The 27,002-nt window shown below is 36.8% G+C and overlaps 1 protein-coding gene across 1 annotated transcript; it reads right to left on the minus strand.

Annotated features, from left to right (window-relative positions):
• Positions 1 to 4,051: 4,051 nt before the first annotated feature.
• On the minus strand, positions 4,052 to 25,972 carry LOC117316021 (interference hedgehog-like). The gene is made up of 13 exons (XM_033870509.1): positions 25,925 to 25,972; positions 19,334 to 19,377; positions 18,649 to 18,731; positions 18,368 to 18,439; positions 15,988 to 16,132; positions 15,174 to 15,268; positions 14,590 to 14,667; positions 13,934 to 14,165; positions 11,807 to 11,925; positions 7,985 to 8,165; positions 6,996 to 7,031; positions 6,299 to 6,426; positions 4,052 to 4,240 (listed from the first exon to the last, which is right to left on the minus strand). The coding sequence occupies exons 1-13, from the start codon at positions 25,945 to 25,947 to the stop codon at positions 4,097 to 4,099; spliced, it is 1,380 nt and encodes a 459-aa protein (XP_033726400.1). The 5' UTR covers positions 25,948 to 25,972; the 3' UTR covers positions 4,052 to 4,096.
• Between the last annotated feature and the right edge of the window lie 1,030 nt (positions 25,973 to 27,002).

Genomic DNA, 27,002 nt, shown 5'->3' on the forward strand with positions numbered 1-27,002 from the left:
ATAAACATGCAACTCTTTTAGGACCCCGGGGAAACTGCATTCTTTATCTGAAAGATTGTCGCAAGAGGCGACGAATTATTAGGGCTTTTCACTTTGTGGTAGAAAGACCTATTGTTTTCGTTCTGTTTCTTCTTCTTATTAGGGCTTTTCAAAAACCTATTGTTTTTGTTATGTTTCTTCTTATTATTATTATTATTCTTCCGTTTTTTGTGGAGTGTTTTAAGGTTGATTGGAAAAAAGATAGCTAAAATGTGTTTTTAGTATGTTATAAAGATTAAAATGTAGCTGTTCAAGAAAACCTTTTATAAGTAGGTCACAAAATTCAATATGGCCGACATGACGTCATACCTAAAAAGTTTAAAATGATTATAACTCGAAATATAATTAATGTACCGAGGTAATTTAATAATAGTGTTGTAGACAATGTCTGGGGCTAACTTTTATATCAATACAAGTTTGAGGTCAGAGATCAAATAAAAAAGCTCGCCTGGAACTCAAGTTAGTCTATTTTAGAAATTTTTCATTTTTCATTTTTTTTTTTTAAATCCTTTCAATATATGATGCAGTATATCATATCGATGATTTTGATGTCTTTCGTTTTTCAGTGACATTTGCCGTTAACGCGGTACGCCATTTTGATTATTTCTATTGTTCTTTTGGGTATGCAGACCATTCACATTTTAAGTTTCTTCTCAAGTTCCACCAGTGGGATTCAGCACAAACTTTGATAATATGATTATGAGATGGTCATGGTTGAGATTTGAATTTTTCGGATCGGTCTAGAATCAAATATGGCCGCCATGACGTCTTACCTTAAAAGTTTTAAAATGGTCATAACTCAAAAAATATTCTTTATACAGAGGTCATGTGATATATTATATGTAGATTGTGGCTGGGGCTACCTTTTTACAAGTGTTAAGGTCAGAGGTCAAATAAAAAAGTTCACATTGGGGTCAAAGTTCATCCAATTTTCAACTTTTTCATTTTATGAACTTTTTTATATTGATCGACGCAGTATGTCATTCTAATGATTGTGGTACCTTCGGTTTTTCATTAGCACTTCCGGTCCAGGAAGTACGCCATTTTGAAAATTTGCATGATTGCGCAATCAATTATAAATCTTTAAAACGACATCTTCTCAATAACCAAACAACCCAGGAACTTTATATTTGGCCTGTAACATGCTTGGTTGAAGGGCTACCAAGTTTGTTCTAATGAATGACCTTGACCTTCTTTCAAGGTCACAAGGAGTCAAATGGTCTTAAATCTTTAAACGATTTCTTCTCAGTAACCAAGAGTCCCAGGGAGGTGTTATTATGTCTGTAGCATGCTTGGGTGAAGTACTACCAACTGTGTTCTTATGAATAACCCTTGACCTTCATTCAACGTCACATGGCGTCAAATAGTTTAAAGTTTTTGAACGATTTCTTCTCAATAACCAAGAGTGCCGGGGATTTGATATTGGGTCAGTAGCATGCTTGAGTGAACGGCTACCAAGTTTGTTTAAATGAATGACCTTGACCCACATTCAAGGTCACAGATTTCAAATTGGCTAAAATCTTGAAATGACTTCTGAGAGGCCCAGGAAGTTAATATTTGGCCAGTAGCATGCTTGATTGACGGTCTAAAAATTTGTTTAAATGAATGACCTTTACCTAAATTCAAGGTCATAAAGGTAAATGTTCCCTAAGTTTGTCAAGGGCGTGAAAAGCCCGTCAAATTGTCCATGACAATTTTTAGGTATTATTATTATTCCTAATCTTCTGCATTTCATTTTGTAGAAACTAATGCCAAACTGGTTAAAGTTATTCAGATTTCGTTTTCAGCCTTTATTATAGAATGATTTGAAGGGGTGCAGGAAATAAAGATTAAGTAGGTCGAAAAATTCAAAATGGCCGCCATGACGTCAAAGCTTATTTTGCTTAAATGGCCACAACTCAAAAACGGTATGAGGTTAAAAATATTCAAAGATATATTCATGTAGGATTCATCTGGGGCCAACGTTTACATAATTACGGCTTTGAGGTTAGAGGTCAAACAAAAAAGCTCGCTAGAGGTCAAAGTTATGCTATTTTTAGAAATGTTTTGTTATATTTTTTTTTTGAAAAAATTCTTTTACAAATCAATGGTGTATGCCAATCCGATCATTTTCATACCTTCTGTGTTTTCATATCACTTCCGGTTAAGGCATCTTGAAATTTTCAGTGATTGCCCAATCATTGCTAAATCTTTAGAGGACAACTCCTCATGAACCAAGAGGCCCAGAGAACTGATATTTGGTCTATATCAAGCTTGCATAAAGGACTACAAAGTATGTTAACAGAAATGACCTTGATTTTCATTCAAGGTCAAAGGGTTCAAATGAGTTATTTTTCATTCTTTTTTTATTCAACAAACGTTTTCTCAAGCTTCAATGGTGTGACTGAGCCAAAACTTGCCAGAATTAATCCAAAGATGTTTCTTATCAAGAGTTATTATTTTTCAGTTTAATTGAGCTGAACTTTGGCTGAAATGATTCTCAGATAATCGTGACCAAGTTATGCTATTTTTGGAATCGGTCCGGAATCCAAGATGGCCAACATAGCCGAGGTCAAAAATGGCTATTTTAAGATTTTTTTTAAATTTCTATTTATTTTCAAAAAGTATTTAAATATGAATGCAGTAGGTCTTTCTGATCATGTTGGTGCCTTTGGCTTTTCAATAGCACTTCCGGTTACCGAATAAGCAAGTTTTGAAAGTTTCCTTTGATCTTTTCAGTTTCCCGCCAAAATGTTTAAGTCGAATTACGTCAATCAGGATGACTTAAATTTTAACCATTGTGACAGACAAGTTTCCCAAGCTGCCCTTAAACACTTAGTACAAGTTTCCTCATCACTGAAAAAACAAAATGGCCGCTTTTACCTCATTTCCGGTTTTTATTTTAATTGCTATAACTCATTAACGGTTTAATGTATGTTTTGCAGAATAACATATAGAATTATAGGGAAACATTTTTCTGTAAAACTTCAACTTCCGGTTTAATGGAGGGGCAAAAGGGCAAACTTTGACCTTCATCTAAGGTCACAGGGGTCAAATATGTTTAAACCTTTAAATGACATGTTCTCACTATCAAAGAGGCATAGACACCTGTTAATTGGACTGTAACATGCTGGGATATAGGGCTACAAAGTTTGTTGGGATAAATGACCTTGACCTTAATCCAAGTTAACAGGGGTCAAATATTCAAAAATCTTTAAAATAAGACCTTCACAAACACCAAGAGGCCTAGATGCTCTATTATGAGTCTGTAGCATGCTAAGAAGAAGGGCTGCGAAGTATGTTGCAATTTATCATTTTCTTTCAAGGTTAAGCAAGTCGTGAAAAGCACGTCAAATTGTTCATGACAATTTCTAGTTGACAAATATTTTTGTTTTAGCTCACCGGCTTACCTGGGCCGAAAGGGATGACCCCCGGGGCCAAATAGCGGAAATGGAGATTTCCTAAAAATCGCTACCTGTCGTATATTAATGAATATATTTTAACCAGATTTAGTCCGTCACATTTTTTTGGGGAAGGGGCCCAATAGGGGAACTAGACACAAGTTCATTTTGTTAAAACCATCGAGATCCTCACCTCATAACTAAATACAGCATTGCTGGGTATCAAGAGATAAAAACAGTTATGATGTTAAAATATTCTCAGGGGTCTTTTCACAACCCTACGTAGTCTCGACTTCGCTTCTTTGTTTTATCTTTAAAGCAGTTGAAATAGCCACGCCATAACCATGTAGATCATTGTTGGACATCAACAAATAAAACTATTAACGAGCTGAACATTATTCTGATGTTTGGCCAAATCTAACCAGGTGAGCGATACAGGCCATCGGGGCCTCTGTGCCTCTTGTTATTCTTACTCTATGTGTCTCTTTGAAACCAAGTCGTATGACACTGTGTGTAGCGAGGACCTATATATATTTACTTGCTTATATACAAGTTTCTAATTTTTGACATATCCTTTTATAATAAAGGGCCTGATAACACGGCATTTTCTATAAAAAGAAAAGAAAGTTCACTTAATCATTTAATGTTTATTTGTAAATGTAAATACTAATTTCCAACTAAAATGGTGAAATATTAAACAACTTATCGGCCATGCCATGGATATTCCGTGCTTCGCATCTGTAGGTACCATAGTTAATGTGTTGAAAACCATTGATGTGAAGCTCCTGGCCAACCAAACTCAAATTGTCAGGTGGGTTGGCCTGTAATGGAAAGATTAATTAAAATGAAAATAACGAGAATACAAATTTGTTTGCACAAAGCTTACTTTTTGAAGATCTGGTATCAAACAGAAACTAGATAAATGGACGGCCGGTCTAAAATAGAAAGATATAACTCAAGTTAACTTAATGGTCTAAATATATTAATATATATACAACCAAACTCAGGTTATATAGACGGTTGTTACCGGTCTGTCTGTGTGTGTTTTGTACGTTATTCACAAATATAAATACACCAAGCTAAGATCTAAGAACTACAATCATGAACAAACACCAGATGAAAATTACGTTCACAGTAAGAAACACATAAACTAAATTGCTTAAATGTAATACTATTCTATGCATACAGGAAACAGTTTTCTGGTTAAAACATCTGACAATGAATCAGATTAATGCTTTTGTAATGATGTTTGGTTTGGTTTATTTTGTTTAACGTCATATTAACAGCTAAGGTCATTTAAGGACGGCCTCCCGTGCGTGCGACATGCATGCGTGTGGTGAGTGCGTATGTGTGTTTTGGGAGGCTGCGGTATGTTCGTGTTAGGTCTCCTTGTGATAGGTCGGAACTTTTGCCGATTTATAGTGCTACCTCACTGAAGCATACTGCCGAAAACACCCAGCAGCACACCCCACCCGGTCACATTATACTGACAACGGGCGAACCAGTCGTCCCACTCCTTGTATGCTGAGCGCTAAGCAGGAGCAGCAACTACCACTTTTAAAGACTCTGGTATGTCTCGGCCAGGGGACAGAACCCAAAGCCTTCCTCACAGGGGCGAACGCTCAACTAAAGGCCAAAAGTGAGGCAGTATCAAGGGGAGACGTTAGGAAGAAGAAAGTTATTAAGAAAGAAGAGAAAAGATAAGATCCCAAATTTAGTCGCCTCTTACGATCATGCAATGGGGGCAGCAGGTACAATTCTTACGCCCTACCTGCAGGGCAGTAGCAGTTTAAAGGATTTCCTTCAAATTCCCCTGTTGGCCACGAGCATTTTTGGGGAAAGGGGATCAAACGTTGTATAAATGGAGGATGGATGTTATACGTTTGATCCCCTTTCCCCCCAAAATGCTCCAGACAATTTCATCAAAATCCATTTAACCGTTCATCACTAGTAGGGATTTAAAGAAATCGGTTGCCCCGCCCTTCCGGACCCAGGGTAACTGCACCAGTAGGGATTTAAAGGAAATGTTGACGGACGACGGACGCTGCACCATGACATAAGCTCACCGGTCCTTCGGACAAGGTGAGCTAACAACACAAGCTATAATTGGTCGACCATTCAGGCTGTTCGATTTAAAACAGCTCTAAAAAGACTACTTCCATTTTACCGTCGATGCTTTGTCCGATCTTCAAGTATTACATATTGTTGATATAGTGGGGCAAAGGGCTTGTTCTACGAATACTAACAAGATACGGACGGCTTGTGTAATGACATAGGCAATGTATGCAAGACAGTCATTGCAAGGTCAACACTAAAATAAGAATTTCTCTTCTTTCTACACATCTTCCCGTCTCCCTTATATATCTCTTTTTACACTGCCCCACGTTTGATCTTTAGTTGAGCGTTCCTCGTGAGAAAGTCCCCAGACATAATTATACCACTGCCTCCTGCTTGGCGCTCAGGATTTGGGGAGAGAGATGTAATTTTCGAAAATGTTAATAGGTTGTAAAGTGACACAAAACCAAACCGACCTTAATTGGACCGGGGGAGTTTGTAGTTAAGTGTTAAGGTATAAGTACATCGAATTGTTTATGGCGGAGTTTTTGGTACAATGTCAGTTTTATTAGGTGACAAGGCTAAAGTAAAATAAAGTATAGTATGATACCAGCTGAACGGATGCAAATTTCTTTTGAGATGCTTCTCTGATCAAGATATTCTACTGCCTATTTAGTCCGACAATACAATGCCGAATTTATTATTTTATCTGCGTAAGTGGGCAGAAGCAAAGTCATGACGGCTGAGGAAAACACTGTATCCCCCCTCGTCATCAGACACTAGGGGATACAACGAGAGACAGGAAATAATCAAAACAACCTTACTGATGTTAGGAATGACCAGGAAATGGTGGGAGTCGGCAGCCCGGATGCAACACAATACAGTCTAACGTGTGTCCCGATCCGTGCATGATGTATGGTGGTGCTGTATATGATCATTGGAGGCGGTGACACTGCAACAAGAAACGGCTTGTATTCTAAAAAGTTAGAGACTGGTAGCATTTCCCCTCAATATTTTAACAAAGGCAAACTTGAACGATTTTTCATGTGCTTCGTCTGTGACTAAACGTAACATAGAAACAATTGTGTTTGCGTGGTCATAAAGGGTTTTCTTCGGGCAATAATTAATAGCATATATCAATAATTTTGGGGTCTCATCTTTTCTCTTCTCATATTACCCTTCGAAATTCTCTCGCCTCTCTGGCCTATAGTTAAGCCTTCAGGTCGAGATATAGTTTCTACATCTGGTAACACTTTGTACTTTGTCAGTATAATATGACAGCTTTGTGCATACTGCTAGGTGTATTCGGCAGTATGCTTAAGTGAGGTGTCTCTATAAAGTCGACATCAGTTCCGCGCTCTCATAAGACGTCAATCACGAACTTACCGCAGCCTCACAAAACAAACGCTCTCACTATATGCATGCATCTGCATATGATAGTCATTTAATGAGCATAGATGATTATAGTATGTTGAACAATACAACACAATAACTACAAGATGGCCGATACACAATACTTACACTGTGCTGAGGTTGTGGTGCCGATCGTTGTAGAAGCTGTTGTAGGTCGTTGTAATATACATGAAATATTAAAAAAATCACTTTTATCTGATATGTCATTCAAATGTGGGGAATAATGGATACCCTGATGTGATTGAAATGTCAATCAAATTACCAGCGTGATTTAGTGATTAATCCTTAGAGCTGTATTTTAATCAGAGCTGTGAATTGTTTTAAGTACAGGTTGATTCATTTCTGTAAACCTTCCCGAAATAGAGCTATATTATGTTATGGTTAAAATAAATATGTTAGCTGTAGGTAAATGCACGTACATATAATTTTATTAAGCAATAAGGGGGTATCACAAAGTAGAGAATGAAATAGAAAGCATCAAGTAAAACCGTTGATAAAACGGTATACAATAATGTTACAACATAATCCAAACAGCAGTATATTAAAAAATAGTATATATCGTAGTATTGAGATAGGTGTCCTTATAATAATGTTTTATTTAGCAATAAGGGGGTATCACTTAATAGAGAATGAAATGGAAAGTGTCAACTAGCATACGTTAATAAAATGGAATTCAATAGCGCTTTAACATGATCCAAACAGCAGTATATTGAAGATAGTAAGTATACATCGTAGTATTAATAAAGGTGTCATTAAAGGCCAAATTGTTGTTTATAACAATATTGCTTTGCTAAAACTTTCATTCGAAAAGGGTTGTGATTGCTCATTCGGCTATTCGGTCATGTGACGTAACAAAGATCCGTGGTGCGTCGTTCGATGCTCCCTACTCGTCTCGGTGATGTTTTTTTAGTGAGGTAGTCACCAACGACAACAAAGTGACTTAACTAGCTGTTCATGGGTCAATTAACCCAGCAAACAAACAAATCCTTCAAAAGTATTGTTACTCTTCTACAAGATATGTAAAAAAAAGGACTGTACATGAAGTCTTATAACAAACAACAGGCTAGAGGTCAACATAGGAATGAATGTCAACGAACCTGTTGTGGCGGGTGAAGTTGCTTGCTTGACAGACAAAGCCTTGCTGTCGGTACCTTGGCTATTGGTCGCATAACAAATATACAACCCGGCATTAGCGGGTATAAAGTGATCGATATGCATAGTGTGTCCATTGCCCAGGATCTGGGTGTTGTTAGGCTTGGATCCAATGGCATTGAAGTGCTGTAGAATGAAACAAAATGTATATTTATAGTACCGATCCCAGCACGACAATATTATATTGGTCTCTACCACAGATTTTGAGCAGCCATAGCCACATTTGAGGTCACTCGAGACAAAATCTCGAAGTCTCGAGTGACCTATTCTAATCGCCTTTTGTCCGTCGTCGTGCGTCCATCAACAATTTACATTTTCGACTTCTTCTCCGAAACCGCTGAACCAAATTCAACAAGAGGCTCACCTGATTGGATTTGACCAAACATCAAAACAATGTTCATGTTCAATTTGTTAATATGTAGCTTTATTTGTCGAACAATGCTATATCATGGTTATAGTGTGGGGATCCAAACTGCTTTAAAGAAATAATGAAGTCATGACTGTTTAAGGGTGTGAAAAGACAACAGGTATTGTTTTTACAACATGATTGTGTTTTAACTAAGTCCCTTTGGGTGGGTGAAGACCCTTTCCCCTATTTTCACATCAGAATTGTGTTTATCCCTTAACGTCCAACGATGCTATACATGGTTATGGGATGGAGGGTCACGGCAAAATCTGTTCCCCTTTCCCGAAGGATACCTCTAGATCTGAGCAAAGTGGGTTCAAATCCATCCAAGACTTATAACAAGTAGCAATTTAAAGACATCACCTCAATTTCCCCTATTTGACCAGCCCCTCTGGCCTCTTGGGGGTCAGAATCGTCATTTATGCAAAATCTGTTCCCCTTCCCCCAAGGATGTTTCTGACTAAATCAATTTAAATCAATTCATAACTTTATGACTTAAGTAGTTATTTAAAGGAATCACCTCTAATTTACATGTTGGACCCCGCCCCTTTGGCCCCTAGGGAGTTAGTCACCTTTTATGCAAAATATATTCCCCTTCCCCCAAGGATGTTTCTGACTGAATTGGGTTAAATTCAATCCGTAATTTAACTTTATTGCAAGTAACTATTTAAAGGAATTACCTCTAATTTACATACTGGGCCCCGCCCCTTTGGCCCCTTTGGAGTCAGAGTCACCTTTTATTCAAAATCTATTTCCCTTCTCCCAAGGAGGTTTCTGGCCAAACTAGGTTAAAATCCACCCACAACTTTATTACAAGTAGCGATTTAAAGAAATTACCTCTATTTCCCCTATGTGACCCCGCCCCTCAAGCCCCTTGGGAGCAAGAGTCAGTTAGAGTCACTGTTTATGCAAAATCTGTTCCCCTTCCCCGAAGGATGATTCTGGCTAAATTAACTTCAAATCCATTCAAAATTGTATGACAAGTAACGGTAAAGCGGTTTAACGGCCCCTTGGGGGTCAGAGTCACTATTTATGTAAAATTTGTTCCCCTTCCCCCAAGAATGTTTCTGACTAAATTGGGTTCAAATCCATTCAAAATTGTATGACAGGTAGCGATTTAAAGGAATTAACTCTATTTTTCTATTTGAACCCACCCCTCTGTTTCCTTTGGGGGTCAGAGTCACCATTTATGCAAAATATGTTCCCCTTCCCCAAATGATGTTTCTGACTAAATTGGGTTAAAATCCATTCATAACTTTGACAAGTAGCGATTTAAAGGAATGACCTCTATTTCCCCTATTTGGCCATACCCCTCTGGCCCCTTGAATGTCAGAATCACCATTTATACAGAATCTGTTCCCTTTCCCCCCAAGAATGTTTCTGACCAAATTTGGTTAAAATGTTGACGGACGACAGACGGACGGACGGAACAGACGCCGGACACCGCACTATGGCATAAGCTCACCGGACCTATGGTCCAGGTGAGCTAATAAAATTTAATTGGAAGCTTCAATGGCTAAAGGTCAACCAAAATTGTGAATTATATGGTCCCTTCCCCAGGGGCCTGAGGGGCTGGGCCAAAAATGGTCAAATAGTTTAAAACTTCAAAAATCTTCTACTCTACTCTCAGATATGGTGGAATCAAACACTCTTCATAGATGGAAAGGTCTTGAGGTGCTTTATTGGAATTGTGAATTTAATGCCCCTGGGGTTTGGTTTGGTTTGGTTTGGTTTGGTTTGGGTTATATTGTTTAACATCCTATTAACAGCTAAGGTCATTTAAGGACGGCCTCCTGCGCGTGCAACATGCATGCATGTGGTGAGTGCGTATGTGTGTTTTGTGAGGCTGCGGTATGTTCGTGTTAAGTCTCCTTGTGATAGGCCGGAACTTTTGCCGATTTATAATGCTACCTCACTGAAGCATACTGCCGAAGACACCCAGCAGGACACCCCACCCGGTCACATATTCACAACGGGCCAACCAGTCGTTCCACTCCCAAAATGCTGATTGTTAAGCAGGAGTAGCAACTACCATTTTTTTGACTCTGGTTTGTCTCAGCATAGGGACAGAACCCAAAGCCTTCCTCAAAGGGACGAACATCGTGTTTCAGCCGGCGCAATCGTCTTAACATTGATTGAACATTATATTTCACAAAATTTCAAATGCAAAGAGAAATAATGATTGTATTTGACATTGTGGTAGTTGGTATTCTCAATTTATTGTGTATATTCTAGCAATTTTACAGGAATCCTCCCAAAATAATATTTTTATCAATAACGTAATGTAATGCATGGTCATATGCCTTATGCAGTACACTTCGACAAAATATCAAAACAGTATAAGCATATGAAAAGGGAAAAAAACTTTCACAAAAAAGAGTGCTCTAAATTTCACTTAAAACAATGACAACAACCGAAAAGGAATAGAAAATATGACACTTAATTGTATTCATCCCCCTTTTCCCAGTGTTTAATGTATGGATAATAAAACAATTTTTGAATTATCTTGTTTCTAAAATATACTGGTTGCTTACCAAAAATATTGTTGCAAAAGGCTGAGAAATCATGTTGAAGCAAAATGTGAATTTTTCAGTTCCATTTAAAAATCGTTGAAGTTAAGGGGTTAAGGACGACCTTCCCTGTGTACAAGGTGTATACCTATAGTGTATGTGTTTTGGAAGGCTGCAGTCTATGAGTCTATCTCGTGTAGTGTCAAAAATGAGATGTTAACGTTATAGTGCTACCTCATTGAAGCATTCTGTCTAAGACATCATTCCTCAACCAGTCACATTATGCCTGTGGTTGGACTTAGTTTGCTCGCATTGATCTTTGCTAAATAGATATGAATTATATATTCCTGAAAAGTCCCTGTTTAATTCGCAGTGATCTTTTTGCTAGTGATTGATCATCTACTACATTCTGTGAAATGTCACCGAACGGCAACGAACGAAGTTGTACGTACAAGGAGAGGTAATTCCAACAGCCGAATTTGTCTTTATTTCCAATACGATTTATACAGACGAATTACACGTAGTTATTATGTCTCGCCTGCATGATTTGTAAATGTTGATTTGTTTTCACTCAAAAATTACAGCACGCTTTCCAAAGACCTCCACTGGATAGTTTTGAAGCTTCCTAAAAAAGGTACTGCTGAACACACCTTATTGCGTAATTTACCTGTCTACATTAAAACTACGGGTTGAAGAGAGTTCAGCAGTTTTGGAGACGGACGAATGGTTTGCCCTTTGTAGGTATCATGTGACCAGTTGCAGTTTTCTGCTGGATGTCTTTTGGCAAAACGCTTAAGTGAGGTGCCAAACTAAATCCTATATAATCTTACAGATTACAGAAACATATTTACCGTTACACCCCAAGCTATTTTTGGTGACGGGTTTCCTGTGACCGCACAGTAAAGGAATATTGATGATCCAAGTGAAACTTCCCTGGATGGTGATAAACTGGTAATTGTCGGTTTACTGACTGGGGAAAAAGACGACTTTCGTTAGGTCTTCTTACAAAACTGCACATGGTCATTATCGCAGCTTAATCGTTTGCCTACGGGCAGAATGGTACATGTTTTGGCATCAGTAATTAATTCTTCAAGTTTGAGAATGATTTCAGTCACTTTTTGGGATAAAGTGAGCACCAATATCACAAAATGAACCTATATATTAAATCTGTGAAAGATGCAAAAAGAACAATTACTAGGTTTAAGAAACTTCAAACTGATACAAGCTGAGTCCCGATGAAATTTAAAAACAATATTCATTTAATCCTTTCTGAGAAAACATCGAAATGGGCGGCTGTCCGTTCAGTCTCAGAATTCAATAGGCACAAATAGGGACCATGCGGAACTTATTTCAGAAATAACGGCAGCCAGCTTAAACTGCCAAAATTATAAATTGGGGCTTGTCAGCCATCTTGTTTTCCGAACAGTCTCAAAATATAATTAATAATAATTAATTAATATAATATAACGGGAACCTAAATATGAAATTTATTAAAGATCCGTGAAAAATTGTCAAAGAAAGTAGCGATAACAAGAATTATTTAAATGCGGACAGTGTTTATCTCAAAGTGGTTTGAAATCATTGTTTATGGATATCTTTCTTATATTCAGTGAATATTTCTCAAACCGATAATGAGATAAGTTATGGAGAAAGCAAGCAACAACGTGACAGGAACGTGCATTATAGCGCAAACTATTCTGCATTACAGATTGATTCTTTCATCTGACCTATAAACAGTTATGGTTGTATTAGATATGAACAAATATATACTAGTACGTAAACGTAAATTTAAAATTATATACTATTTCAACCCAGGAGAAAATAATATATTTTCGAAATAACGAAAATGATAATATGCATAACAAACTAGAACTGTAAGCCGATGGCTGACGTAAATCCCGCCCTCCCTGTTATTAGCAAAGTACCGTTTTTTTATTATTTACAAATTAAGAATTAATTTTGAGTGAATATTTAATATGCCAAACGGCGGAGAAATTGGACCTCTCTTTCGGAAAACCTGTTTATAGCTTATTTCGATAACAACCATAATTCGGAGAGAAAAAAGTTGCATGCACATATACATATGGTCTTTTATATTTGTGTCAAGTTACATTAGAATCGGAACACCAGTTTCGGAGTTGTCCGCACAGGAAAACCCGTTGATAATGACCGGCTACCATGCCAACCACAAATTTGGAATTTAAGCTGCTGTATGCACAGCTGCACACGTTCCCACATTCCTGTGAAGTTTTGCGAAAATCTATCCATAGGTTTAGGAGGAGTTATCCGGACAGCAGCGGATATTGACCAGTGACACATGGCCCTTATTTGTGTAGAGTTGCATTGGTATCTGCCCACCAGTTTAGGAGTCGTTCGGACAGAAAACATGTTCACAGAGATCAGTTACCATAGCAACCAAAATTATATTGTATAAGTGTCAATCTTTGTCGTGCCAGGCTTTTTTTGTGTGAAAAAGCTCAAATTAGACTGTTTATTTGGTTTTTCATGACTACAAATAACAGTTTTTATCATGAAAATTATTTGAGCAAAAACAAACCAAATCTAACTGGTTCACAGATATATTTTAGATAAGATTTGTGAATTCGATAGTTTTTTTTCAATATATGCCAACTATAGAATAGGTCATTTTATCTAATTCAAATAAATTTATAATGAAATATCTGTTTTTAATACTTCTGTAACTATCCCTAAACAAACAAACCATATCAAAACATTCGTGAAGGGGTTCAGCATTGATTACAATCTGTTTGCTTATTTCTAGAATCATTCTCGGCACAAGTGAACTGAAGCACCTTAAACTAAGAGCAGAACAAAACTGAATCTTACTGCATCGTTCAAATCTATAGTTATTCTAAACCTCGTTGTCGGTATAATGATATATACAGAACTGCAAGGATGCTCGACAAAAGGAACATGCATACACATTAAAGGAAAATAATACACAATTTTGCACATACGCGGTGTCATAGCCAAAGTTGATTGTGTCACCGTTGATGACGGAGTTGTCGTTGCTGGTGTTGTGGACGTTGATGTGGGTGGTCTTGTTGGAAAGGTGTGGGCTACAACGGAGTCTAAACATTTGTCGTTACAAAAGTTACTGGAATTACAACATGTTCCACAAAATGGCGAAAGTCTTTTCCCTACTATAGGAACAGGCCTCGCTATCATTGGTGTTGCCCCCAAACATTCCTGAAACGTTAACAACATAATTCCGTAATTATACAAAAGAAGTTATCAGGGTCGTGATGGTGTTTTTTATACATAAAATTATAACGTTTTTTAAAATTCAACTTGATATGTAATACTGCTCATTATGCCACCATGACACCATATAAAATAATAATTTGCTGTCAATTTTCTGGTTGAATACATCATATATTGATAATAGTTGGTTTATTATATATCGAGAAAGCCGAAATCTATTAAGATGAGAACGCGATGCCTTGTGTCATGCTTATCCACGATAATAGATGATTATGCTATTTTATAGTATTCGTTCAACTTATTAAAAGGCGACGGTTTTGACTTGCGTTTCAACGCTTGTTTCCATATCAAAATTCAAAAGGTTTTTTTCTTCAAAAAGTCGTCATGTAAGTAAAATGTAGTAACTGACCTGGGCGTTGTGTCCACACCGGCTCTCCCATAACGTGGTCCCACTCAAAAGGTTTACTTTTTGACCCACGTAACATTGCTTATAACGTGATAAAATTGGACAAGTACAGCATGAAATGATAAAACGGAACATTGATTAAATTTTACTATTAAATAAATAAGATTCAATAAAATATAACTTACCAATCACAAAGCTGAATAAGGGAGCAGATCTATTCAGTAACGATTTTGATTTGAACTATGGGCTTAAGCAGAAGACAGACAAGATATCAGCACTTTTAAGAACAATTGAAGAGTAAGAAAAATTAGAACAAAAAAAAATGATTTAACTGCCGCATTATACATCTGTCCTTCTTGGACTCGTCAATGATGCCAAGGACCTAAAAAAGTTGATAAATAGGAAATATCTTAAAATATAAAAGAGAAGGAAGGTCCTAAGGATTAGCTATTTCTGATATTGTATTTCAAAGTAACATCAAGGACATTTGTATGTCAGAGTATTTAGAGATATGTGTTATGATTAAACCGTCGAGCTACAAGTGAAATAGGAATTTTACCGTTAGCTTCTCTAACGAAGCAGCGTACCTGGTGGAGGGGGCATCTTGCAATACTATCACACTGGTTTGGTAAGGTCATTTGGTCGCAATTGTAACATAATATATAACCATTGGTATTTAGTGCTGAAATAATAATAATAATATAATTCAATGTTCATTTTAGGATTGTTTCAATTATGGAAACATGTCTTTGTCTGAAAACAAGAAAGGGCATGGAAATTATACCCCTCCCCCCCCCTTACCCCGACATATTTTGGTTGACATTTTTGAAGCCGGGGAAAATATGTCATAGTTCGACAATGATAATTGGATATTTGTAAGGGTTATGTTAAGGAAAGTTTTTTTTAATGAACCAATGGGCCATAACTCCATCAAATGAGTCAGGCAAAGTAGCAATCGAACGTGTCCTTACTCTTAAGGTATTTAAATCTTTTGATTTAGAAGAAAATTTGTATGAGCTATTCCACAGGAACAGGGGCATAATAAAGAAAGAAACTTAAGAACATAAAAACAACGGAGAATACAGACATAATGGGACCTTAATTCTAAACTCAATTGTATACGTTATCTCATAACCGCACGCCACATTGGTCTGTATCAAAACATTAGAGTAGCCATAGACATTTTATTTGTCATTCTAAACTATATATGAGTGTACAAATATATCTTTGCCGGTTTCGTTTTTGACGTTGTTTCTAGTTTTTGCCCATTTCACTCCAAATATCTGTTCACCTTTTTCGGCTTGAATATTGATAGTCCATAATGTATACCGTACTAACTGTGCCATGGGTGTCATTTCACATTTTTCTGTTTCAGTGTTAAATCTTTTAATATATACGTACGCTGTGAGTTACATAACCCTTGCATTGTATTACATATGTTAGTGTCGTTACAGCAGCTCTGACAAAGGGTTAAGGTGCCATCATTGCTCCTTGCGTTTAGCGTTACTTCATCTACACTTTGTCGCTTCCCAAAATGAGTACACCGCTGAAACAGAAACATATCGCAGTTAAAAAGAGGAAAACAAAATATTACGGTGTATAAATATACAATAAAGCCAACCAAGGATACTATTCAACATAGGATCAATATTCTGGGTCAAAAATGGTAGCCGTCCTTCAATAACCATAGCTGTTGATATTGTGTGAAACAATGAAAAACAGAACAAATAATTTAGACTGTATAAAATAAGATATTCCAGAAGATTAATTGTCTTCTGCTCTAGGTCTGAAGGCTGAGGCCAAACTTGGAAATATTGCAAACCCTTCTTTCGATGGAAGGATTCTGTCCATTTTTGGTCTGAACCATCCTTAGATTGAGGGAAATTATTCTTGTATATCGCTCTCACAAGGAGACTTAACACGAACATACGCACTCACCACACGCATGCATGTCGCACGCACGGGAGATCGTCCTTAAATGACATTAGCTGTTAATAGGACGTTAAACAAAATAAACGAAGCCAAACCATAGCTTGTATAAATGTTTGGTCTAGGTCCAAAAATAGAAATAATTGTGTTTATTCTCTTAAATCTTTATTTTGTACGAATGACAGACTTTTGTTTAAATTAGGTCTGGGTTTTCCTTTGGCTCTTGTTTTATCTGTCCATCGACGCATATAGTTCCCGATTGTTACCTGAATTCATTGACTGATTTGCATGAAATTGAGTCATTTATTTATTACACAAAATCAAGGTCACTAGACAAAAAGGTTACGGTAAGATTTCATCTTTTCACTAATGGATATTTCCTTATGTCCTTATCATTGGTTGGAATTGAATAAGGAGTCGACTGACAAAGACCAATATCGTTAAGGTCCAAAGGTAAAAATACCTGTTGATATGACAAATCACATAAAACATAAGCATTATAATGGTATTTACATTTCCATTACGCATGTTGGTTAATATTGCGTCCAATTCTGTTGCTCATTGGAGTATTCATGTAACATATACAGTTGTTCATTGTTGCAATTTGTACATTCCGATGACGTCACATTGTTTGCAGATCCCGCGTTGCGCCTGACACGAAAGCTTCATTCTGTTTCTTTAACGTTTTTGTAAGTTTTCTTATATTTCAATTGATATTATATAGTAAAACAAACAAAATCAATATTAGGAATGAATGTTGTTTTACGAAAACAACTTCCTGTTGCGCATAAGACTTCGACTTTGTCGGTGCATTCGTGATCGCAACTTAGATCGGCTGTCATGGCAACGACGAAGATGGTGGTTTTACTACAGTGTAAAATTTACAAACGTGCATGTACACGTGAAAACTTCAAACTATACCTGATGTCTTTGGAAATCACCTGTAAATAATTAACTCAATACATAACGATGCATTGTATTCGTCTTTCAACGTTTGTTCGTTTTTATATGCCGATTTCGATACTTAAAACACGATAGAGTTCAAATACTGAAGCATGAACATTAACATTTACTCTGGAAATCGTCCTTCAGCACCCAATTACCTAAAAGAAATTCTTGAGTAATAGAGAAGAGCGTGAAGGTATTTGAACATGAACAACGAAAAGTGCTGTACAATCTTACGAAAATGACGTACACTGTAAAAATTATTTAAAAAGTAGTCAATTAATTGGCATTTCGTCAATTAATACCAATTGATAACGCCGTTCCTAAGTTTCAAAATACGATGAACAAGTGTATCAAGTTTATTTGTACCAACAAATACGTTATTCGGGTGCTCGTGCCATATTTACCGGGCAAGTACTATTGACGTTCGACACCAAATTTGATATCCGGTCGTGAAAACTAACGGAACAGACGAGAAAATTATTAAATAATGTATCTTTAAAAAAAACATAATGAATTTTGTTCTGTTTAATTATAAAAGCAACATTAAACCACATGCGTAGCCCAACAAATATGGAGGTGGAAGGAAACAAGAGTAACATCATATTACATTTATACTGTATATAATGACGGCAATGAACGATATGTAGTGGCAATTGGGAAAGTATCGTACGCAACTTAATGGGAGTTATGTCGTAATCACTGAAATATCAAGGCGATTGATACCAGCTCCCTGGGTCTACTGCTCAATGGGACTTTTTATAAGTGGCGATATACATTACTTTCTATTTTTGTCCGTGCTTCTTTAAATTGTGTCAGTTAAGCTGTTCTATATTACAGTGATACAAATATGAAAATAACTTGTTGAATTATGTAAACTAAAGTATGCCTTTAGCATTTAACTTACGAACGATGCTATACAACCGGTGTCGTACATCACATGTCCACCTGGTGTCATATATTGTGAAACCATACATTCCTGAAACAAACGATAATAATTATATACTAGTGTAAACTGTTGAAGCTTTCAACTCTGAAATACACTATTTAAATGATATTGCTATGTACAATGTAGAGCCACGTTGTCACTATTATCCACTTGAGCTTAATTGTATATTTTGACATAAAATCTGTAATTTGCTATTATTAAAGGATTAAAGAAGGTAAAAAATATGAAGTATATTTAACCTCGTGATCTCCACATCTTGTCACGTGATCACAGTTACTAGGGTTAGATATACGTGTACATGAACCGCATAGTTGACCTCCCTCTGAAAAGACAATAAAATCATCAAAATCCAATACTTATCAACTTTCAGCTGTAACATTACCTTTAATAAAAGATCTGTATTGGTCAATTTTTCAGTATCAAAAGTACAACGATCACAACATTAGCAAATAAAAACGAATGGACGAGTAAGAAAAAGACAGACAAAAAAGAGAGATCCTTTTATCAGTTAATGTCGGTCGAACCAGTCAGCAGTCATACGATCCATGATAACGAAATAATAGTCACGAGGACTTTCCATGTTGCATAAGTGTCTGTTTATTTATAGGAATGATAATTTAAAATATCATAAACGACCTATAAGATTTGTCACCGAGATACGAAAACTGATGTCATATAAATAGAAAAAAAATCTGAAAATATTCATGTCAAAATAAGTCATTATTTATCCTTTCGATATATTCTAAAATAATTTTGAACTAGTGCAGGTTAGTTTTATCTGTAACTGCGCGAAATTACACGAGTTTTAATTTTCATGTGATTAGTGATTTACACTATATCGCACCCAAGTCTTTCATTAAGATAATAAACGTTGCCTCACTCATAATTTTTGAAAAATCTGATACATTAATGTCTATATCTTACCAGATAACTGGATTAGTCCGAAGAAACAAACAGAAAGGAGCAGTCTGCAAAATAAGACATCTATTTCAGGCGACAATATCGAAGATGTTCTCAAGTTTCCTATTTGTGTTCCGTCTATATTATATCATTGTGGAGACTTATTTTATCAATTTATCAGAGATATAAGTCCTCCTTTCAGACTGTTCGAAAACTCGTTATACAAAATACATAATCGACAAAACAAGTTTAATTGAACATAGGAAGAGCGATACCTTTTTTTTCTTTTTCCTTCCGCTTAGTGCGGGTTTAGTTTAGTATTGTTAAACGTCATCTAAACAGCTATAGCCAATTAAGAACGACATCCCCTGCTTTCAAGTTATTCCGTGTGTTAGAGAGGATGAGTTATGTTTGTGTTTGGGTTCTTGTAATAGCACGGAACTCATGCTAATTTTATAGTACTATCTCACTGAAGCATACTGCCAGCAAGACACCCCAACCCGGTCAAATTATACTGACAACAGGCATACCTCTCTCAAGAATGCTGAGCGCTAAGCAGGAATATACATTATTAAGCAATGTGTTTTTCGAACAGTTCGTTTGATATTAGTCTTTTTAAAAGATTTTAAACCTTTAACATTTGAAGTTTAGTATGTCTTTTTATTCTGTGAACGATCTTAAATCTGGCGATTGTCAGCCCTTAATGACTCAATTTGTCGATGGGACGCAATACATTTAAATACTAGGTCCTATATGATTCGGGTGTTTTTGATAACGGAGGACCATACCATGATTAAGATTGTGTTGTCAAAAGAGTTGATTTTGATTTTGTATTGGTTTAACGTCCTAGATTTTCAATATGTTCGAGATATTTCGGTTGGCTGCAGCCACTTTTGTAAACAAGAGATCCCAGAGGTTCTATGTCAGATTGATCTTCTCTCTACTTTTCCCTTCATTTTACTGATCTGTGCAAATTGAGAAACATCCCTCCAGTACTTTTCAAACAAGGGAATCCTAGCTATATAAGAAATTTGAGATTTTGCGATAATGGCTGTTTGTTTGCCAGGTTGTTTTCAGGACAGACTGGTCCCAAACGGAAAAACGAGAGACCAAGGGGAACCTACATATGAAATTTGAGAGATTCCTTCAGCACTTTCTGAGAAATAGCGATAACAAACTTCAATTGTTAAAATCCAAAATGCCTGCCTGTCAGCCATGTTGTTTTCCGATTGGTCTTAAAATGCAATATGCATAACTAGGTACCAAGGGGAACCTACATAAGAAATTTAAGAATGATCCCTTCAGTACTTTCTGCGAAATAGCGATAACAAACTTCAATTGTCAAAATCCAAGATAGCTGCCTGTCGGCCATGTTGTTTTCCGATTGGTCTCAAAATGAAATATGCATAATTAAGCACCAAGGGCAAACTACATATAAAATATAAGAAAGATCCCTTCAGTACTTTCTCAGAAATAGCGATAAGAAACTTCGATTGTCAAATTCCAAGATGGCTGCCTGTCGGCCATGTTGTTTTCCGATTGGTCTCAAAATGCAATGTGCATAATTAAGCACAAAGGGCAAACTACATATGAAATTTGGGAAAGATCCCTTCAGTACTTTCTTAGAAATAGCGGTAACAATCTTCAATTGTCAAAATCCAAGATGGCTGCCTGTCGGCCATGTTATTTTCCGATTGGTCTCTAAATGCAATGTGCATAACTAGGCACCAAGGGGAACCTACATACATTGTATGATATTTGAGAAAGATCCCTTCAGTACTTTCTGAGAAATAGCGATAACAAACTTGAATTATCAAAATCCAAGGTGGCTGCCTGTCGGCCATGTTGTTTTCCGATTGGTCTCAAAATACAATATGCATAACTAGGCACCAAGGGCAAACTACATATGAAATATGAGAAAGATCCCTTCAGTACTTTCTTAGAAATTACGATAACAAACTTCAATGGTCAAAATCCAAGATGGCTGCCTGTCGGCCATGTTGTTTTCTGATTGGTCTCAAAATGCAATATGCATAACTTGGCACCAAGGGGAACCTACATATGAAATTTGAGAAAGATCCCTTCAGTACTTTCTGAGAAATAGCGGTAACAATCTTCAATTATCAAAATCCAAGATGGCTGACTGTCGGCCATGTTATTTTCCGATTGGTCTCTAATTGCAATGTGCATAACTAGGCACCAAGGGGAACCTACATATGATATGTGAGAAAGATCCCTTCAGTACTTTCTGAGAAGTAGCGATAACAAACTTCAATTATCAAAATCCAAGATGGCTGCCTGTCGGCCATGTTGTTTTCCGATTGGTCTCAAAATGCAATATGCATAATTAAGCACCAAGGGCAAACTACATATGAAATTTGGGAAAGATCCCTTCAGTACTTTTTTAGAAATCGCGATAACAATCTTCAATTGTCAAAATCCAAGATGGCTGCCTGTCGGCCATGTTGTTTTCCGATTGGACTCAAAATGCAATATGCATAACTAGGCACCAAGGGGAACCTACAAGAAAGTACATATGAAATTTGAGAAAGATCCCTTCGGTACTTTCTGAGAAATAGCGATAACAATAATTGTTTCCCGACGGAGGGACGGACGGACGGACGACGGACCACGGACGCAGGGCGATTTGAATAGCGCACCATCTGATGATGGTGGGCTAAAAAGAATATCCATGGACAACCAATTGTTTTCCCGTATACGTTCGTGTTAACGTTTTGGAGTATTTCATTAAAATTCTTGAATTCAATAAGACAATTATGGTTTATAACAAAAGTTTAGGGTCTGATATAACACCTAATAAAAACAAGAGGCCCATGGGCCTTAACGGTCACCTGAGATTTGAAATATTTCAGTTTATTTAATTGACCCTTTTTGCCCCCCCCCCCCCCCCCTATCAGCCCCTAGGGGTCAGTCAGGGCCAACATATGCATATTATTAAACTTTCATTCCATGCTGAAAATGTTAACCAGAATGAATTCCAATAGAAATCAAAACAAATCAGTCAAAAATGTGATTTCCCTATATAAACTATAGTAAAATTTACCCCCTCCCCAGGGGTAAACTTGTGACCCCGGGGTCATGAAATTTAAAATTTCAATAAAGCATCATAAGACCCTTCAAACTATAAAGAGTATTTGATTCCACCTTATTTCAGTCTTGAGAAGAAGATTTTTGAAATTTCAGTCAATTTGGCCCTTTTAAGCCCTGCCCATCAGCCCCGGGGGGTCAGTCAGGGCCAACATGTGCATGCCATCAAACTGTCATCCCATGCTGACAATGTGTACAAAATTAGAATGAATTCCAAAATAAATAAAACAAATAAAAGTCAAAAATGTGATTTCTCTATATAAACTATAGTAAAGTTTACCCCCGCCCCAGGGGCAAACTTGAGACCCCAAGGTCATGAAATTCACAATTTTGATAAAGCACCTTCAGACCCTGCCATCTATGAAGTGTATTTGATTCTATCATATCTGAGAGTAGAGAAGAAGATTTGTGAAATTTCAGTCAATTTGGCCATTTTTAGCCCCGCCCATCAGCCCCTGGGGGTCAGTCAGGGCCAACATCTGCATGCCATCAAACTGTCATCCCATGCTGACAATGTTTACAAAATTAGAATGAATTCCAATAGAAATAAAATAAACAAGATAATTCAACGAATTACAGTCCCCCACCGGGTTGTTATCTCGAGATCTTTATAGTGTAGGAGATAGAGCCCGGACAAGGTATTTGTGTAACGTAGGTCAGAGGTCAAAATATAGGTCACTGTGACCCGGTTTTGTTACGCGACACACCGCCTTCCCATAGGGAACTATACTACCAAGTACAAAGTTATAATCCTTAATAGTGTAGGAGATAGAGCCCGGACAAGCTTTTACTTAAATGTAGGTCAGAGGTCAAAATATAGCAAAATAAAGGTCACAGTGACCCGGTTTTGGTACGCGACACACCGCCTTCCCACGGGGAACCATACTACCAAGTATTAAGTTCTAAGTGCCTTATAGTGTAGGAGATAGAGCCCGGACAAGCTTTTTCTTTAATGTAGGTCAGAGGTCAAAATATAGGTCACAGTGACCCGGTTTTTGTACGCGACACACCGCCTTCCCACAAGGAACCATACTACCAAGTATTAAGTTCTAGTCCTTTATAGTGTAGGAGATAGAGCCCGGACAAACTTTTACTTTAATGTAGGTCAGAGGTCAAAATATAGCAAAATAAAGGTCACAGTGACCCAGTTTTGGTACGCGACACACCGCCTTCCCACAAGGAACCATACTACCAAGTATTAAGTTCTAGTCCTTTATAGTGTAGGAGATAGAGCCCGGACAAACGTTTACTTCAATGTAGGTCAGAGGTCAAAAAATAGCAAAATATAGGTCACATTGACCCGGTTTTTGTACGCGACACACTGCCTTCCCACAGAGAACAATACTACTAAGTATTAAGTTCTAGTGCTTTATAGTGTAGGAGATAGAGCCCGGACAAGCTTTTTCTTTAATGTAGGTCAGAGGTCAAAATATAGGTCACAGTGACCCGGTTTTTGTATGCGACACACCGCCTTCCCACAGGGAACCCACACACTAAGTATGAAGTTCCAGTGTCTTATAGTATGGGAGATAGAGCCCGGACAAATAGTGTGCGGAAGGACGGACGGACGGACGGACGGACGGACACAACGCAAACCTATAGTCCCCCCCGGATTCCGGTGGGGGACTAATTAAAGTAAAAAAAGTGATATCCCTATATAAACTATAGTAAAGTTTAGCCCCTCCCCAGGGGCAAACGTGAAACCACTGGGTCATGAAATTTACAATTTTGGTAAAACACCTTAAGACCCTTCCATCTACACCTTAAGACCCTTCCATCTATAAAGAGTGTTTGATTCCAGCATATCTGAGAGTAGAGAAGAAGATTTTTGAAGTTTTAGTCAATTTGGCCCTTTTTAGCCCCGCCCATCAGCCCCTGGAGGTCAGTCAGGGCCAACATGTGCATGCCATCAAACTGTCATCCCATGCTGACAATGTTTACAAAATTAGAATGAATTCCAATAGAAATAAAATCAATTAAAGTCAAAAATGTGATTTCCCTATATAAACTATAGTAAAGTTTAGCCCCTCCCCAGGGGCAAACGTGAAACCCCTGGGTCATGAAATTTACAATTTTGGTAAAACACCTTAAGACCCTTCCATTTATGATCCCAGCATATCTGAGAGTAGAGAAGAAGATTTTTGAAGTTTTAGTCAATTTGACCCTTTTTGGCCCCGCCCCTCAGGCCCTGGGGGGTAGGGACCATATAATTTACAATTTTGGTTGACCTTTAGCCATAGAAGCTTCCTGCCAAATTTCATAGAATTTGGTTTGTGGGTTTTGGAGAAGAAGTCGAAAATGTAAATTGTTTACGGACGCACGACGGACGACGCACGACGCACGGACAAAAGGGGATTAGAATAGGTCACTTGAGACTTTGTCTCAGGTGACCTAAAAAGTTATATCAACATTTCTTATTGATAGTTATCTATCAGGCTACATATCTATTTTCTCACTTCATAACATACTGGCCAATCAGTGGCTGCCTGACATTTTATCCTTGGCTCAACATTCTATACACAGGGGCTGTTTCAAAAATATATTGGTTGTTCCCTAGTACCCCGATGGCTTGGATCTTTTAACTTCCTTTCAAACAGATGATAACTGATCTTACCGCGTGATAAAGATATCTTTCATGTTAAGTAAATGCAAAGTACATGGGGCAAACACTTTCTGATTAAGGTTTTATGGTTTCATGTTAAGTAAATGCAAAGTACATCGGGCAAACACTTTCTGAGTAAGGTTTTATGATGGCGAATAATATTGCATATCTGTCATTTATCATGATATCATCTGATTATGACAAAACCCCTCTCAAATTGGATAAAACAGAGGAACCAAACCATAATAAAAATGTGTTTGTGTTAATTAACCCATCGACATAATAAAAACGACAAGAGCAGAGGACAGGAAATCACTAACTTATCATAAAAATTCTTTGTGAAAATGGATGTTACCGGAACCACATGCTCACCAAAATGTAAAATTTCGTCACGAATTTCAAAGTCTAATCATGTTTGAAATCAAAATTAATTTAACTGGATTGTGAACAGAAGATTTTTCTCGAGTAGTAAACATTATGCTTCATTGAACTACATGTATTATATTATCGTAGCTTTGTATATCATTGAACTAACTAGTATATTACCGTAACTCTGTATATTATCAAACTTATATTACCGAAGCTTTGTTTATCATTGCACTAACTATTATATTACCGTAGTTTTGTATATTATCAAACTATTATATTATCGTAGATTTCTTAATCATTGAAATAGTGTATTATTGTAGCTTTATATCTCACTGAACTATCATATTACCGTAGCTTTGTGTATCATTAAACTAACTATTATATTACCGTAGCTGTGTTTATCTCAAATCTATTATAATATCGTAGCTTTGCATATCATTTAACTTATTATTACTTTACCGTAGCGTCGTGTTTAATTAAATTATTATATTATCGTAGCTTTGTTTATCATTGAACATAACACTATATTACTGTACCTTGTTAAGTATGTCGAATCCATGCCTCGCCTGCCAATGCCGTATCGAGAGATAGGCTTACATGTAATATAGATAACGAGTAATGGATCGATGTAAAATGACAGACACGGCATATGGTGTTACTTCAATAAATAAAAACGTTAAATCCATACAACGGTATTATAAAGCGATAGAAATGCAAATTAATTATATTTATTGTTATTGATTTTATATGTTCTTTCATTGCAATATTAAGCTATAATGGGTATTCATATTAAACAGAGATTTCCAGAACATTTAAATGTGGATTCAATTTTGATCTGTGAACAGGAGACTAGCACTAAGAACTGTAGGGAAACATATAAAAAATATCATTGTCTTTACCGAAGGTCTACAGAGATAACACAATGAGATAGTACATATGTTGATGTAAATGATGTAATGTAAACACTGTATTACGTTCAGCTGTTCAATTGTAAGATGAGAAGTTTACCTAGGAACTAGTTCGGCCCTTGTCACTTTAATATGACCTGATGGTGTATGTGTGACGGTACTATCACAATGTCAGTCAGTGGTGACACCATTTCTGGATAGTCCTCAAATAACCTTATATTAATCAGACGTAGGTCGATACAAATCTTTAACTCCCGTATAAAGGTTTGGTTTGGTATTGATGTATCGTTTGTTTGTCTTATAAAATATCTTCCAATCGTATTTAGTGTTATTCAAAGTCCACTTGTCGTTCACTCTGTCAAATTTTGGTTTGTATTCTGAAACGTCCTATTAACAACTATGGTCATTTAAGGACGATTTTACCGGTGAGCGAGATGCAGGCGATTTTGGTAAGTGCGTGTATTATAGACGTTTTCTGTCCAATACCACGGATATAGCATTAGTTTTATCATATCTGTTCTATAAAGACGTTTTATGTCCAATACAACATATATAACATTATTGTTTTCATATCAGTTCTATAGGGACATTTCATGTCCAATACAATATATATAACAATAATAGTGTTATCATATATGTTCTTAACGGACGTTTTATGCCCAGTACAACAGACATAACATTAGTGTCATCATATCTGTTCTATTGG

This window comes from Pecten maximus, chromosome 17 (genome assembly GCF_902652985.1).
Source record: "Pecten maximus chromosome 17, xPecMax1.1, whole genome shotgun sequence".
In the NCBI taxonomy this organism is placed as follows: Eukaryota; Metazoa; Mollusca; class Bivalvia; order Pectinida; family Pectinidae; genus Pecten; species Pecten maximus.